Here is a 13,835-nt window from a genome sequence, read left to right on the forward strand (position 1 = left end):
AAAAAAGGCTTACTGTAGCTGACGCTAGTATGCTGGATGGGATGGTAGATAAAGAAAAACAATGTTTTAGGGTGAACCCCCGCTTTAAAGTAACCTATTTATAAAATAAAAAAATGAAACTTTACAACCCCTTTAAGGTTCATTCCAATAATGGAAAGCGAACTGCTGCCATCTAGTGGTAGAACTTGGTAGGAAGCATGTTAACATTCTGTTGCTGGATATGTGTATAACCTGGGGTAAATTTTCTTTAACAGTCAACCAAAAACAAGAAAGAACATGAAAAATAAACCAAACTGGGTTATGCACCAACTGGAACAGTCAGGTAACTTTTGCTGTATAAAACAGGTTACGGGAATCATCCTGTAAATGAAGGGGGGGGGGAACAAGTTCTCGGTTTAGCCGAACAACGGATGGTTTTTGAGCCATCACATAAGTTTGCAGGTAGGTTCGAAGACACCAGGGATCTGTAGGCCTGAGAAAGGTAATAAACAAGTAGGTGTATCACTGGAGGTACAGGTATAGGTAAGTTAATTGCCTACCAACCCCTCTTGTTCTGGCGATGATTATTGCATCTATCCTAGAGGGGTTCAGGGTCTGCAGCCTCACCATTCACAGGGAGAAGTCGCTATTTTCTGAGGAGCTCCATTCCTTTTTCTAGTGAGGTGATTGCATGTGATTCATTATGCATTTCCAGCAGCAATTTGGCTGGGAACCCCCATTTGTATAGGATTTTGTGATTACGCAGGATATTTGTAATAGGAACTAAATTATGCCTCGCTGACAGTGTAGCTTGCGACAGATCAGCATAGAGTGCAATACCAGCAAACGGGTCATGGAGTGCAGGGTGTTGTCTAGCGTAACGCATCAACTGGTCTTTCACATGGTAAAAGTGGATTCTTGCTAGCAGTGATCATAAGCTTCTGGAGGTACATTGTAAGCTCTGCAGGCTTGATTGATCCAGGGACTCTTCTAAATTTGATTTTGTTCCTGCGAGCCCTGTCCTCAATGTCCGCCATTTTGAGACGCATAATTTTGAGCTCATCCTTAACATCAAAATGAGCATCCACTAGCTCATTATGCGCCAGAGTACATTTCTCCATCTTCTGTTTCACATATTGCACTCTGTTGCTGACTGCTGATATGTCTGCATTTGTGGAATGCATGAATGCTGCTATATCTTGCTAGAGGGCCCCCCGCAAGGTTTGTAACATCTCCTTCATAGTGGTGTCTATGATGGGCTGCCCTGATGTGGGAAAGGCATCTAAATGCTGGCATATAAAGAGGATTCCTCCATTTCTTCCACCTCTGTCCCTGCATCTTTCTGGGTTTCTCCCTCCTCCCCAATCCTCCTTTTCTGCTTAACAGGGCTGTCAAAAGGGGAGGATGGCAGTGGATGTCCCAAGGGACAGGACTCACCCGTGGATGGTAATTACATCGCTCCAAAGATGCAGCTAGCAGGACTTTTTTTTATCGTCCTGTTAGCTCAATGCTTTCACACTGGAGACAATGGAGCAGCTGTTTGAGGGCGGATTGCAGGCACTATTTTTTATGCTATATCGCCTTTTAACGCTAATACGCCCTCAGTGTGAAAGGGGTCTTAGAAATGTCATTTTGCTGCAGGGACTTTTCTAAGCACGAGAAACAAGCGCTACTTTACAGGCAAACTACAGACACTCCCCTCCCGCAGACCCCCCACATCCACCGGGCAAGGGTTGTGGGGATGAGGCCCTTGTCCCCATCAATATAGGGACATCCTCCCCATGTTGAGGGCATGTGGCTCGGATAAGGGACTGGTATGGATTTTTGGGGTGAACCCAATGCCGTTTTTTTTATTTAGGCATACTGTAGACACCCCCAGGTGTCTATAGTAATGCATATTAACCTTAAAAATTAGCACTTTTGATCTATCCCATAGACTTTTAAAGGGTGTTCCGTGGCTTTTCGAATTTGCCGCAAACACCCCAACTTGTTCACTGTTCGGCTCATGTTTGACTCGAACACATAGCCCATTACTAAGTACAATACCTTATACTGAAATCTCCAGAAGTTATCCATCCCAAATAATAAACTGTATACTTTACACATCATATTCTAAATATTCTGGGTAAAAACAACACAACTGCACACAATTCATTGATTTGAATAAAGTTTATTACTTAGAGAATAAAGTTAGAGTTAAGATCTGTGGCACATGGAAATATAAGAAAGGAAATGTAAGAAAATCAGAAAAAAATTATTGATTTTATTTATTTATTTTTTGTATTTTTTTATTCATGCTGTCCTATTTGCTACGTTTGAAGTCCAAAATGCACCTAGAAAATAAATTTAAATGAGCCATATCAGTAAACAACTAAATATAATGCATTCATTACTGCAACATTAAGAATAGCACTTATCTGCACAAAAAAACGCACAACAAGAATAATAAATAGATATAAAGATGTGACTCTGGGAAGTGTTTTAATCAGTAATGAGGTTAAATTCAATGCATTTAAAAGTGGAGGTCTTGTTAACAACACATACAGTCAGTAATATGAATAATGAGAAAGAACCTCTTAGTCCTATAACACTGCATCTATTCATATGAGATAATATTGAAATATTTGCTCCTCTGGCAATTCGTTAATTTTGAATCCAAAACCCTCTTCATTGGCACTCTCCAAAAACTTGGTGCACTGTTATGTTATGATTCCCATGCAATAAATAACTTCTCAGAAAAGACAGTGGAGGCTGTACATTAAAGTACTGAACTGACAATTTAGCCCAGTTTTTCTGCCCAGTAAGTACCTAGTAAGGGACAGAGTCATTGTCTGTGGAGGCAATGAAGTCTATGCATTTTCTGTTGCAGAAGGTGGTGTTGGTGACCACAAGTGTGATTTTGTGTTGGATGTGTTGTGTATCGGAGCTTATAAAAGACAGGAAACTGAAAATCTGTATGGTCAATTGCATCACTCATGGGATCCAAGAAGCAAATTATGAATATTTAGTACCCTCCTCCCTCCTCCATCTCTGCTCTACTCATGCCCTGTTGTAGTTTTCCTATTCTGACCACCGCTCACTCATCAGATTTGGTTCACTTTCTCCATCATATGAAAGTACCAGGCCTTTGTGCCTACCCTTGCCTTTCTTTTATCATCTAAATTGCTGTACGCGCTTATCTTCCTTTTACTTTCAGATGTCTCCTCTTCCTCCTCCATACCATGAGGCATTTCCCAGGCATCATTCATTTTCTTATATTTTGTGTCACCCTGATTAGAAACCAAATCTGATTTACATTGAGTAGGTCAACCTGTTTGCCCAGGTGCAATGTTCCCACCCAAATCCAGTAAAACCCTTAGAGCCGGTTCACACTGGGGCGGCACGACTTCAGGGGCGACTCGGCAAGGCGACCTGAAGACGAATTCAGATGCGACTTGCAAAATGACTTCTGTATAGAAGTCAATGCAAGTCGTCCCGAGTCGCCCCCGAAGTCGTACAAGAACCTTTTTCTAAGTCGGAGCGACTTGCGTCGCTCCTATTAGAACGGTTCTATTGACTACAATAGGACACGACTTGTCACTCAGGTGGCTGAGTCGCCTGACGAGTCGCCCCAGTGTGAACCTGCTCTTAATGTCTCCTTCTTTGGAACCTGCCCTGGCTTGATGTCACAATGTCATAAATCGGAGGCCTTCTTGCAACTGTAAGCACAAATGTGTGATGTACTCAACAAAGATGACTATTGTGTAAGAATAATACTATCCAAATGTCTGGAAATAAGAGGGAAGAGCTACCATGTGCTGAATATGCAGTCTGCTCACCAATACTGCTCCCACTACCTCCCTCACCATTTTTAGACATTTGGATTGTAAGTAGTGTGAACATTGGCTTTACCTCAGTGGTGATTATATCACAAATATATTTTTGGACAGCATAGTAACTAGCACTGATCTCACAAACTAGCAGAACAATGAGTGCAGATTCTAATACAAAGTGTTTTAAAGACATTGTCAGACCCTGGATATAAAACAGTCACATTGGGTTGATTTACTAAAACTGGAGAGCACACATCTGGTGAAGCTATGCATGGTAGCCAATCAGCTTCTAACTTCAGCTTGTTCAATTAACTGCTTCCCACCCGCCGCACGTCATATGACATCCTCGGGTTTGAGTGGTGATATCTGAATGATGCCTAAAGCTACAGACATCATTCAGATATCTTCTTTTAGTGCCAGCGAATCCCTACACCATAATAACAATCATAGCGGCTGTTCTTCTAAGATTGCCCTGTATTTGGCTCCATTCATCTTCCCAAGAATAACTCCACTTTTGTTTAGGAAAAAATCATCCCCCTCTGGGTGATCTATCTACATTGGAGGGATTTTAACAAACTTTGTTGCAGACTCCAACCTTTTGTTATTCTAAGGAAATTGTTGTTTGTTTGTCTGTGTCCATGGGAGTGGTTTTGTAAATATCAATCAGCTGCTGCACCTGCATGGCTCTAAAGAGGAAGGCTGAATGGCCTGCATCCCTTCAGATGTGATTTCCCCTTGAGAGTATCACACCAAAAATTACATATTTTTTGCAGTGGATGGTCAAAATCCAATCACCAAAGCAGGATAGTACATTTCTGGGGGGTGTTTTGTACACCATCTGTGTACAGAACACCTCCTGGTAGCCATATTGCATTTTACAGAACATTTCAGTGCTGCAGATTGAAAAGGAAAGGTCATTTTTAATAACATTCCATTACAATATGACTTGTGTCACAACTATATATGCTATATAATTTTTTATTTGGAGTGGAGTTCCCCTTTCATTGAACAAACTGAAATTAGAAGTTGATTGGTTACTATGCACAGCTGCACCAGATTATGTGTGTCCCAGTTTTAGTAAATCTCCCCCAGTATGTAATAAAAAGTCTGGATGCTGGCAATTTTTTGTTCAGGGGTAAAGTTCTGCTGTAAAGAGATAGATGACCTCTCTGATACACTGATACTTACCTTGTCATCACTCCACCTACCCTCACCCACTAGAGCTGCTACCAGCCAGTGAAAATCCCCCGTGCTTTGGGTATGAGGGATGTGACCTTCTACCAAGTGACAGTGCTTGGGTCTATCATTACAGAGGAGTGATGTCACTGCTCCCCCTAGTGTCTGACATGGAGGATTGTGGAGACAGCTGTGATGGAGGAAGAAGTGGAGGGAGGCAAGGTGAGTATCAGTGTGTTGGGAAGTCTCTTTGCACTTAACCAGTTAACCACCAGCCGCCGTCCAAAAACGGCGGCAAGGTGGTTGCTTAACTGGGGGTCGCCGTTCTGAAACGGCGCCCAGCATAAGCAGTAATGCGCGCCGCCTCGGGCGCGCACACAGAAAATTCTGTGCGCGCCGGGTCTATGAGACCCGGCGCTACACAGATCACGGTAACTGACCGACAACAGCGGTCTTTTACCATGTGATCGCGCCGTCCAATGACGGCGCGATCACAGGTAAACAAACCGGCGTCATTTGATGACGCCGGTTCCTCCCTCCTCTCGCTGTACCGATCGGTACAGTGTGAGAGGAGAGCGCGGATGGCAGCAGCAGTGTGGGATGGATCTGTGACTATTGCAGTCACAGATCCATCCATCCCTGCTCAGCCATCCCTGCATTAACCCCTGCAATACTCTGCCTTCCCTGCGCAATACTCTGCAATGCTCTGCCTTCCCTGCGCAATTACTCTGCAATACCCCCTGCGCAATACTCTGCAATACCCCCGCGCAATACTCTGCAAAACCCCCGCGCAATACTCTGCAAAACCCCCGCGCAATACTCTGCAAAACCCCCGCGCAATACTCTGCAAAACCCCCGCGCAATACTCTGCAATACCCCCGCGCAATACTCTGCAATACCCCCGCGCAATACTCTGCAAAACCCCGCGCAATACTCTGCAAAACCCCCGCGCAATACTCTGCAATACCCCCGCGCAATACTCTGCAATACCCCCGCGCAATACTCTGCAATACCCCCGCGCAATACTCTGCAATACCCCCGCGCAATACTCTGCAATACCCCCCACACAATACACTGCAATACCCCCGCACCAATACTCTGCAATACCCCCGCGCAATACTCTGCAATACCCCCGCGCAATACTCTGCAATACCCCCGCGCAATACTCTGCAATACCCCCGCGCAATACTCTGCAATACCCCGGCGCAATACTCTGCAGTACCCCCTGCCAGTACTCTGCAGTACCCCTTGCGCAATACTCTGCAGTACCCCCGCACAATACTCTGCAATACCCCCCGCGCAATACTCTGCAGTACCCCCCGCACAATACTCTGCAATACCCCCCGCGCAATACCCCCCGCACAATACTCTGCAATACCCCCCGCACAATACTCTGCAATACCCCCCACACAATACTCTGCAATACCCCCGCACCATACGCTGCAATACCCCCCGCACCATACTCTGCAATACCCCCGCACCATACTCTGCAATACCCCCCGCACCATACTCTGCAATACCCCCCACACAATACTCTGCAATACCCCCCACACAATACTCTGCAATACCCCCCACACAATACTCTGCAATACCCCCCACACAATACTCTGCAATACCCCCGCACCAATACTCTGCAATACCCCCGCACCAATACTCTGCAATTCCCCCGTACCAATTCTTTGCAATACCACGGCCAATACTTTGCAATACCACGGCCAATACTCTGCAATACCCAGAAAATACTCTGGGGAAAAAAATGTGTTTTAACCACTTCCCGCCCACGTCATATGAGGTCCTTGACTTTGTGCAGGGTTATCTGAATGATGCCTGCAGCTACAGGCATCATTCAGATATCATTTTTTTCAGCCGGCGATTCTCTACACCATACGAACGATCATGGCGGCTGTTCCGCCTCTTGATCGTTCTTACGGGAGGCAAAAAGGGACGTCCCCACTCCCTTCGCCCTCCGGTGCTTCTTCTGACTCACCGCTGCGATCGAAGCCAGGATCGTTTTTTTTTCTTGTTTTTTTTCAGGCTTCCCAGCCTAGAGGTGAGATGTGGGGTCTTATTGACCCCATATCTCACTGTAAAGAGGACCTGTCATGCTATATTCCTATTACAAGGGATGTTTCCATTCCTTGTAATTGGAATAAAAGTGATCAAAACATTTATTTTTGGGGAAAAACATGTCAAACTAAAATAAATAAAGTAAAATGAACAATAAAAATAAAAAATAAATATTTAAAGCGCCCCTGTTCCCGCGTGCTCGTATACAGAAGCGAATGTGTACGTAAGTCCCGCCCACATATGAAAACGGTGTTCAAACCACACATGTGGGGTATCGCTGCGAACGTTAGAGCGAGAGCAATCATTTTGGCCCCAGACCTCCTCTGTAACTAAAAACATGTAACCAGTAAAAACATTTAAAACGTCACCTATGGGGATTTTTAAGTAGCGAAGTTTGGCGCCATTCCACAAGCGTGTGCAATATTGAAGGGTGACATGTTGGGTATCTATTTACTCGGCGTAACTTCATCTTTCATATTATGCAAAAACATTGGGCTAACTTTAATGTTTTTTTTTTTAAAAAAGCACAAAACTGTTTTATTTCCCAAAAAAATGCGTTCGAAAAATTGCTGTGCAAATACCATGCGCGATAAAAAGTTGCAACGACCGCCATTGTATTCTCTAGGGTCTTTGCTAAAAAGCATATATAATGTTTTGGGGTTCTATGTAATTTTCTAGCAAATAAATGATGATTTTTACATGTAGGAGAGAAATGTCAGAACTGGTCTGGGTGCTCCAGAACGCCTGATGGTGCTCCCTGCATGTCGGGCCTCTGTATGTGGCCACGCTGTGTAAAAGTCTCACACATGTGGTATCGCCATACTCGGGAGGAATAGCAGAATGTGTTTTGGGGTGTAATTTGTGGTATGCATATGCTGTGTGTGAGAAATAACCTGCTAATATGAAACTTTTGTGGAAAAAAAATAAAAATAAAAAAAAACTTGATTTTGCAAAGAATTGTGGGAAAAAATGACAACTTCAAAAAACTCACCATGCCTCTTTCTAAATACCTTGGAATGTCTTCTTTACAAAAAGGGGTCATTTGGGGGGTATTTGTACTTTTCTGGCATGTTAGGGTCTCAAGAAATGAGAGAGGCTGTCAGTACATCAGATGTGATCAAATTGATCAATTTTCAGTAATTGGTACCATAGATTGTAGACCGTATAACTTTCACCCAGACTAAATAATATCCAAAAATTTTTTTTTTTTAACCAAAGATATGTAGCAGTATACATTTTAGGCCAAATTTATGAAGAAAAATTCATTTTTTGCAAAATTTTATAATAGAAATGAAGAAAAATTCATTTCTTTACAAAATTTTCGTTCTTTTTTCATTTATAGCGAAAAAAATAAAAACCGCAGAGGTGATCAAATACCACCAAAAGAAAGCTCTATTTATGGGAAAAAAAGGACAAAAATTTCATTTGGTTACAGTGTTGTATGACTGAGTTATTGTCATTCAAAATGTGAGAGCACCGAAAGCTGAAAATTGGTCTGGTTATTAAGGGTGTTTAAGTGCCCAGTTGTCAAGTAGTTAAACTGTCACTTTGCCCTGAATGGATATGGTGACAGTTTGTCTTTAAGTAATATTTTTTTTTTTTTACGGTTTGAGGGGAACAATTAGATGATAGTGACGTCCTAATATAAAACATCTAATATAAAATATCATTACATTTTGTCTGTAAACAGTATAGAAGCCTTCATTGCTGATATGAGTTTAAAGGGACAGGCTCTGAATTAGTCACAAATTTGAACAAACGTGTAATCGGTGTATTTGACTGCCCTGGAACCTGCAACCTAAATACCAAGTCAGCATTGTCAGTCCCCATATTTCTGACCTCACAGGTTCCCTTAGGATGAAATGTCTGATTTTATTATAAGTCCATTTCTTTTCTTGACGTAAAATCCTGATAGATGTATTTAAGAAAATATATATAATAATAAACTTACCACACGCATATTAATGCTGTAAGTAGTTTCCAGCCTTAATTTATTTACCGGGCAGGCCGGGCACGCCGGGCACGCCGGGCACAGGGGGCAAAGGGTTGATCTTGGGAAGAAAAAACAAGATATATACATTAACTATCTATTAACTAGGAAACCATATTGCTTCATGTCAGGCTTGTAATATATGGACTGTTAATATAAATATAGATATCAAAATGAAATCAGTAACTGATGATATTCCAAATCCCTAAGATATATAAATAGAAAAAACCATCAAGCAGTAGGTCATATTTAAGTAAATAGAAAATGTATTAGGATTTTTAAAAGTTTACAATGTTACAAAAATATACATAGTTACTGCAAACAGTTTTTTCCATTTGGGATAAAGGTTTTACATAAATACATAAAATGTGATCATTGCACTCCTGTCAGTGTTATATGGGTTGTCTCAACCCTCTAACTGCTACATCTGTAGGATAGCTTGTTCTGTTGAAAAACAACAGTCTTACTGGCAGGATCACCTAAAGAAAATAAAGGAAAGAAATTCTAAAAAAAGAAAACGAATGCAGCCATCACATCTAATGCCGCATACACACCATTACTTTATGTGATGAAAAAAAACGACATTTTCTGTGAAGTAAAAAATGACCTTTTTGAAACTTCAATTTTCTAAGACTAAGTTGCCTACACACCATCGTTTTTCTCACAATGTTCTAGCAAAGCGAGGTTACGTTCCACCACGTTTTTCCATTGAAGCTCGCTTCATAACTAGCTTCTGGGCATGCGCAGGTGTAAAAACGTCTTTTTAAACTACGTTTTTTGCTACACACGGTCAATTTCTGTGAAGTAAAAAACGACGTTTTGAAAAACGACACATAAAATTGAAGCATGCTTCAATTTTTTTTGGTCGTTTTTTACAAGACATAAAACAACGTTTTCCCCCACACGCGGTCAATTAAAGTGACGTTTTTAAAAACTTCGTTTTTTTTTCATCACATAAAGTGATGGTGTGTACAGGGCATTAGAATTGGTAAGCTGCAATAAAATTAATGTTTTCTTTTGCGTTTAATAGCACTTTAATTCAGAATACCGGGTACTATTGTTTAATAAATACAAGAAACTTTGTATACAGAGGCAGATAACAAAACACATAAGGGGTCATTCACACTGGTGGTCGTGCATACTGTCCTCTGAAAAGCAATCTGCAGTGGGTCACTTTTCAAAGAGGTTGGTATAGTAGCAATTCTGCTACCTCCCGAATGTCTGTTTTTTAATATCGAGGGGGATTTTGCACAGCAACCAGTCAAGCGTTGGGCCCGCAATTGCAGAGGTCTCACATTGACCTCAGTAGGAGATTGGAAACTTGAGTATCTTTGGATTTTAAATTTTTTTTTTAGAAGTAATTTAATTAAAACATTCAAATATGTCAAAGACCAAAAAAACTTGATGTCCACCGGTGGCCTGGCACGGAGAGGCAGAACGGGGAGATGTAAACAAGGCATTTCCCTGTTCTGCCTAGCAACATGACAGGGATCTACTGCTCACAGTGATCAGGAGCAGTGATCTGTGATGTTCTAGTGTGTCCATCCACCTCTACAGTTAGAACACATTGAGGGAACACACTTAAGCCCTTTGTCGCCCCCCAGTGTTTAACCCCTTCCCTGCCAGTGACATTTACACAGTAATCAGTGCATTGTTATAGCTCTGGTCGCTTTATTAATGTCAATGGTCCCAAAATAGTGTCAAAAGTGTCCGATATGTCCACCACAATCTCGCAGTCATGATAAAAGTTGCAGATCGCCACCATAACAATAAAAAAATAATAAAAATTAATCTATACCCTATTTTGTAGACTTGATAACTTTTGCGCAAATCAATCAATATACGCTTATTGCAATTTTTTTTACCAGAAATATGTAGAAGAATACATATTGATGTGAATGTGCATTGTATATGTAAAGCACTGCGTAAATTGACGGCGCTATATAAATAATAATAATAATATTGGCCTAAACTGAGGAAGAAATTTGTTTTTTTTTATATATTTTTGGGGGATATTTATTATAGCAAAAAGTAAAATATATATATATTATTTTTTTAATTGTCGCTCTTTTTTTGTTTATTGTGCAAAAAATAAAAACCGCAGAGGTGATCAAATACTACCAATAGAAAGCTCTATTTGTGGGAAAAAAAGGACATACATTTTTTTTGGTGAACAATGTCGCACAACCGCGCAATTGTCGATGCAGTGCTGTATCACAAAAAAGGGCTTGGTCAGGAAGGGGGTAAATCCTTCTGGGGCTGATGTGGTTAAAGGGGTTGTAAAGGTTTGTTTTTTATTTTCTAAATAGGTTCCTTTAAGCTAGTGCATTGTTGGTTCACTTACCTTTTCCTTAGATTTGCCTTGTTTTTTTTCTTTGTGTTCTTTGTCTGAATTTCTCACGTCCTGTTCCTCCTCAGTAAGCTGTTCTGGCTGACTAACCACCACTCGGATGATGGTGGAAAGCTTACTGAGGAGAAACAGGAAGTGAGAAATTCCGACAAAGGAAAAAAAAAACATTTAGAAGGGAAATTGAAGGAAAAGGTAAGTGAACCAACAATGCACTAGCTTAAAGGAACCTATTTAGAAAATAAAAAAAACAAACCTTTAAACCCCTTTAATCCCTTCAAAACCAAGCCTATTTTTGACACTTGTTGTCTACAAGTTAAAATCAGTCATTTTTGCTGGAAATTTACCAAACATTATATATAATTTTTAGCAAAGACCACAGAGAATAACCTGGTGGTGGGTGCCATATTTGATGTCACACGGTATTTGCTCAGCAATCTTTCAAACACAATTTTTGGGGAAAAAACATGTTTTTAATTAAAAATAAGAAAACAATAAATTAAGCCATTTTTTTTGCAGAACGTGAAAGATAATCTATGCCAAGTAAATAGCTACCTAACATGTTACGCTGTAAAATTGCATTCACTCATGGAATGGCGACGTTTAATTTTTTTTAACGGTTACCAGTTTACATTTACTCAGGAGGTCTTTTGCTATATTTTTTGTACTCGCTCTAACAATCACAGTGATATCGCACATGTGCGATTTGAACACTGTTTACATTTGCAGGTGCAACTTACGTATGTGTTTTAATTAGTGCACGAGCACACGTGAACAGGGGTGCTTTTCTTTTTTTTTTTCTTTTTTTTCGATCATTTTTATTGCTGTCACAAGAATGTAAACATCCTTTGTGAAAGTAATAGGAAGTGACAGGTACGCTTTGTGGAGGGATCTGGAGTCTACCCCAAACCCCTCTTTTACACTCCATAATCAGCATTTTTGAATACCATTGATTATTTTCCAATGTGACGTGACGTTGCTTCCGGGTTACTATATTGGAGACCCGATCAAAGCTGAATCAAAGCCACATCAGTTGTTATCACTTGAAAGCCGACAGACAGCTCTAAAAAAAACGGTACCAGGGTGATGCCTCTGGCTGTAGGCATTATCCCGGTACAACCAGTTCAACAAAGTGACGCACGGGTAAGTGGTTAGGCAGCATCAAATTATTTCTAAAGAGACATAGAAAGATTTCCTGACGCATTCATGGCAGCACACACACTGGGTTGTGACTCCGCCTCCACAACCTGACAGGATTGGTTAGCTATAAATTTGAAGGGGAGACGCCCTGCACCATTCTCTTTTTTATCCTCACCTGACGGATTGGACGGACACGCAAGTAATGCCTCATACCGCACATCGCCCCAGCAGGTTCATGCCTCTCCTGTTTGGAAGTCCCTCCTGTACAGTCTCTAAATGAGCTTTATGGTGGGAACCCCGCTCTGGTGGTCTCAGGGGCTCATGGAAATATCTGGCACATTTGTAGCAAGCTTTAAAGAAGCTTCAATTCTCGCAGTGACTCCCACTTTCCTCCTCTTCCTCTCCATTATGTACTGTCATGAATGTATTGTTTTCTAAAGCATTTACCATCAATTCATATTGCGGCAGTGTGCTATGGCACCCCCATACTGTCTGGGTCACCCCCACTATGTTTACTTCTGCCATGCAGTGTCTGTATTTATATCTGGTACCTTTTTACATCAGCTCTCGCCGAGCCTTGTAAAGCATTTACCATCAAGGTTATTTATATTGGTATCTTTGTGTTGGATCAGCTCTCTCGGCGGTGTGCTGTGGCACCCCCATACTGTCTGGGTCACCACCACTTATGTTTACTTCTGCCATACAGTGTTTTTATATCCGGTACCTTTTTGCATCAGCTCTCGCTGAGTCTTGTGGTTCCTCTGGCACCCCCATATTGTGTCATCACCACCGCGTCCTCCACGCCGGTCTGCGCATGCGCGCAGCACAACGATGACGCCGCCTGTCCCCTCTGCCCTCTTCCAAGATGGCGCCGGACGAGCGGGACGCTTCCGCGCATGCGCGAACGCGTCATCCGCGCCGCGACGGCAGCGGCGAATTAAAAAAAAAAAAAAAAAAAAAAACTTAGTCCTACGGTGGTGACTGGAAGCTGTCGTTTTGCTGCTCTGCCTTGCCAGAGTGAAGAATAATAAAGGTTGGTACACTGATGTCCCAGCCCAGCTGGCCCAAATGTATTTTACAGCCTAAATAAATAAATAAAGGGAAGTTTAAATGTATGAAGGGGAAAAAATATATATAATTAATTATTAAAAAAAAATAAAATAAAATAAAAAGAATAATAAAAAATATAACTTTCTAATACTTAATGAATAAATAAAATTCATTGGGGGGGGGGGGGGACATATTTAACGTCTCGCCCTTTCTCTCCCTTCCCTATTTTTTCTGGGCTGTCTCTTCTATCTTCTCATGGGGGTCACTGCCCTCG

At 41.5% G+C, this 13,835-nt stretch overlaps 1 protein-coding gene across 1 annotated transcript in view; it reads right to left on the minus strand.

Annotated features, from left to right (window-relative positions):
• Nucleotides 1-2,222: 2,222 nt before the first annotated feature.
• Nucleotides 2,223-13,835, minus strand: part of LOC120945790 (ranaspumin-like) — a 57,040-nt gene continuing 45,427 nt past the window's right edge. The window contains exons 14-15 of the mRNA XM_040360196.1: nucleotides 8,986-9,085; nucleotides 2,223-2,312 (exon numbers count right to left, since the gene is read on the minus strand). Of these exons, the coding sequence (XP_040216130.1) occupies nucleotides 9,026-9,085 (60 nt within the window). The 3' untranslated portion in view covers nucleotides 2,223-2,312; nucleotides 8,986-9,025. The remainder of the gene's footprint in view (nucleotides 2,313-8,985; nucleotides 9,086-13,835) is intronic.

The sequence above is a fragment of the Rana temporaria genome, chromosome 7, assembly GCF_905171775.1.
Source record: "Rana temporaria chromosome 7, aRanTem1.1, whole genome shotgun sequence".
In the NCBI taxonomy this organism is placed as follows: Eukaryota; Metazoa; Chordata; class Amphibia; order Anura; family Ranidae; genus Rana; species Rana temporaria.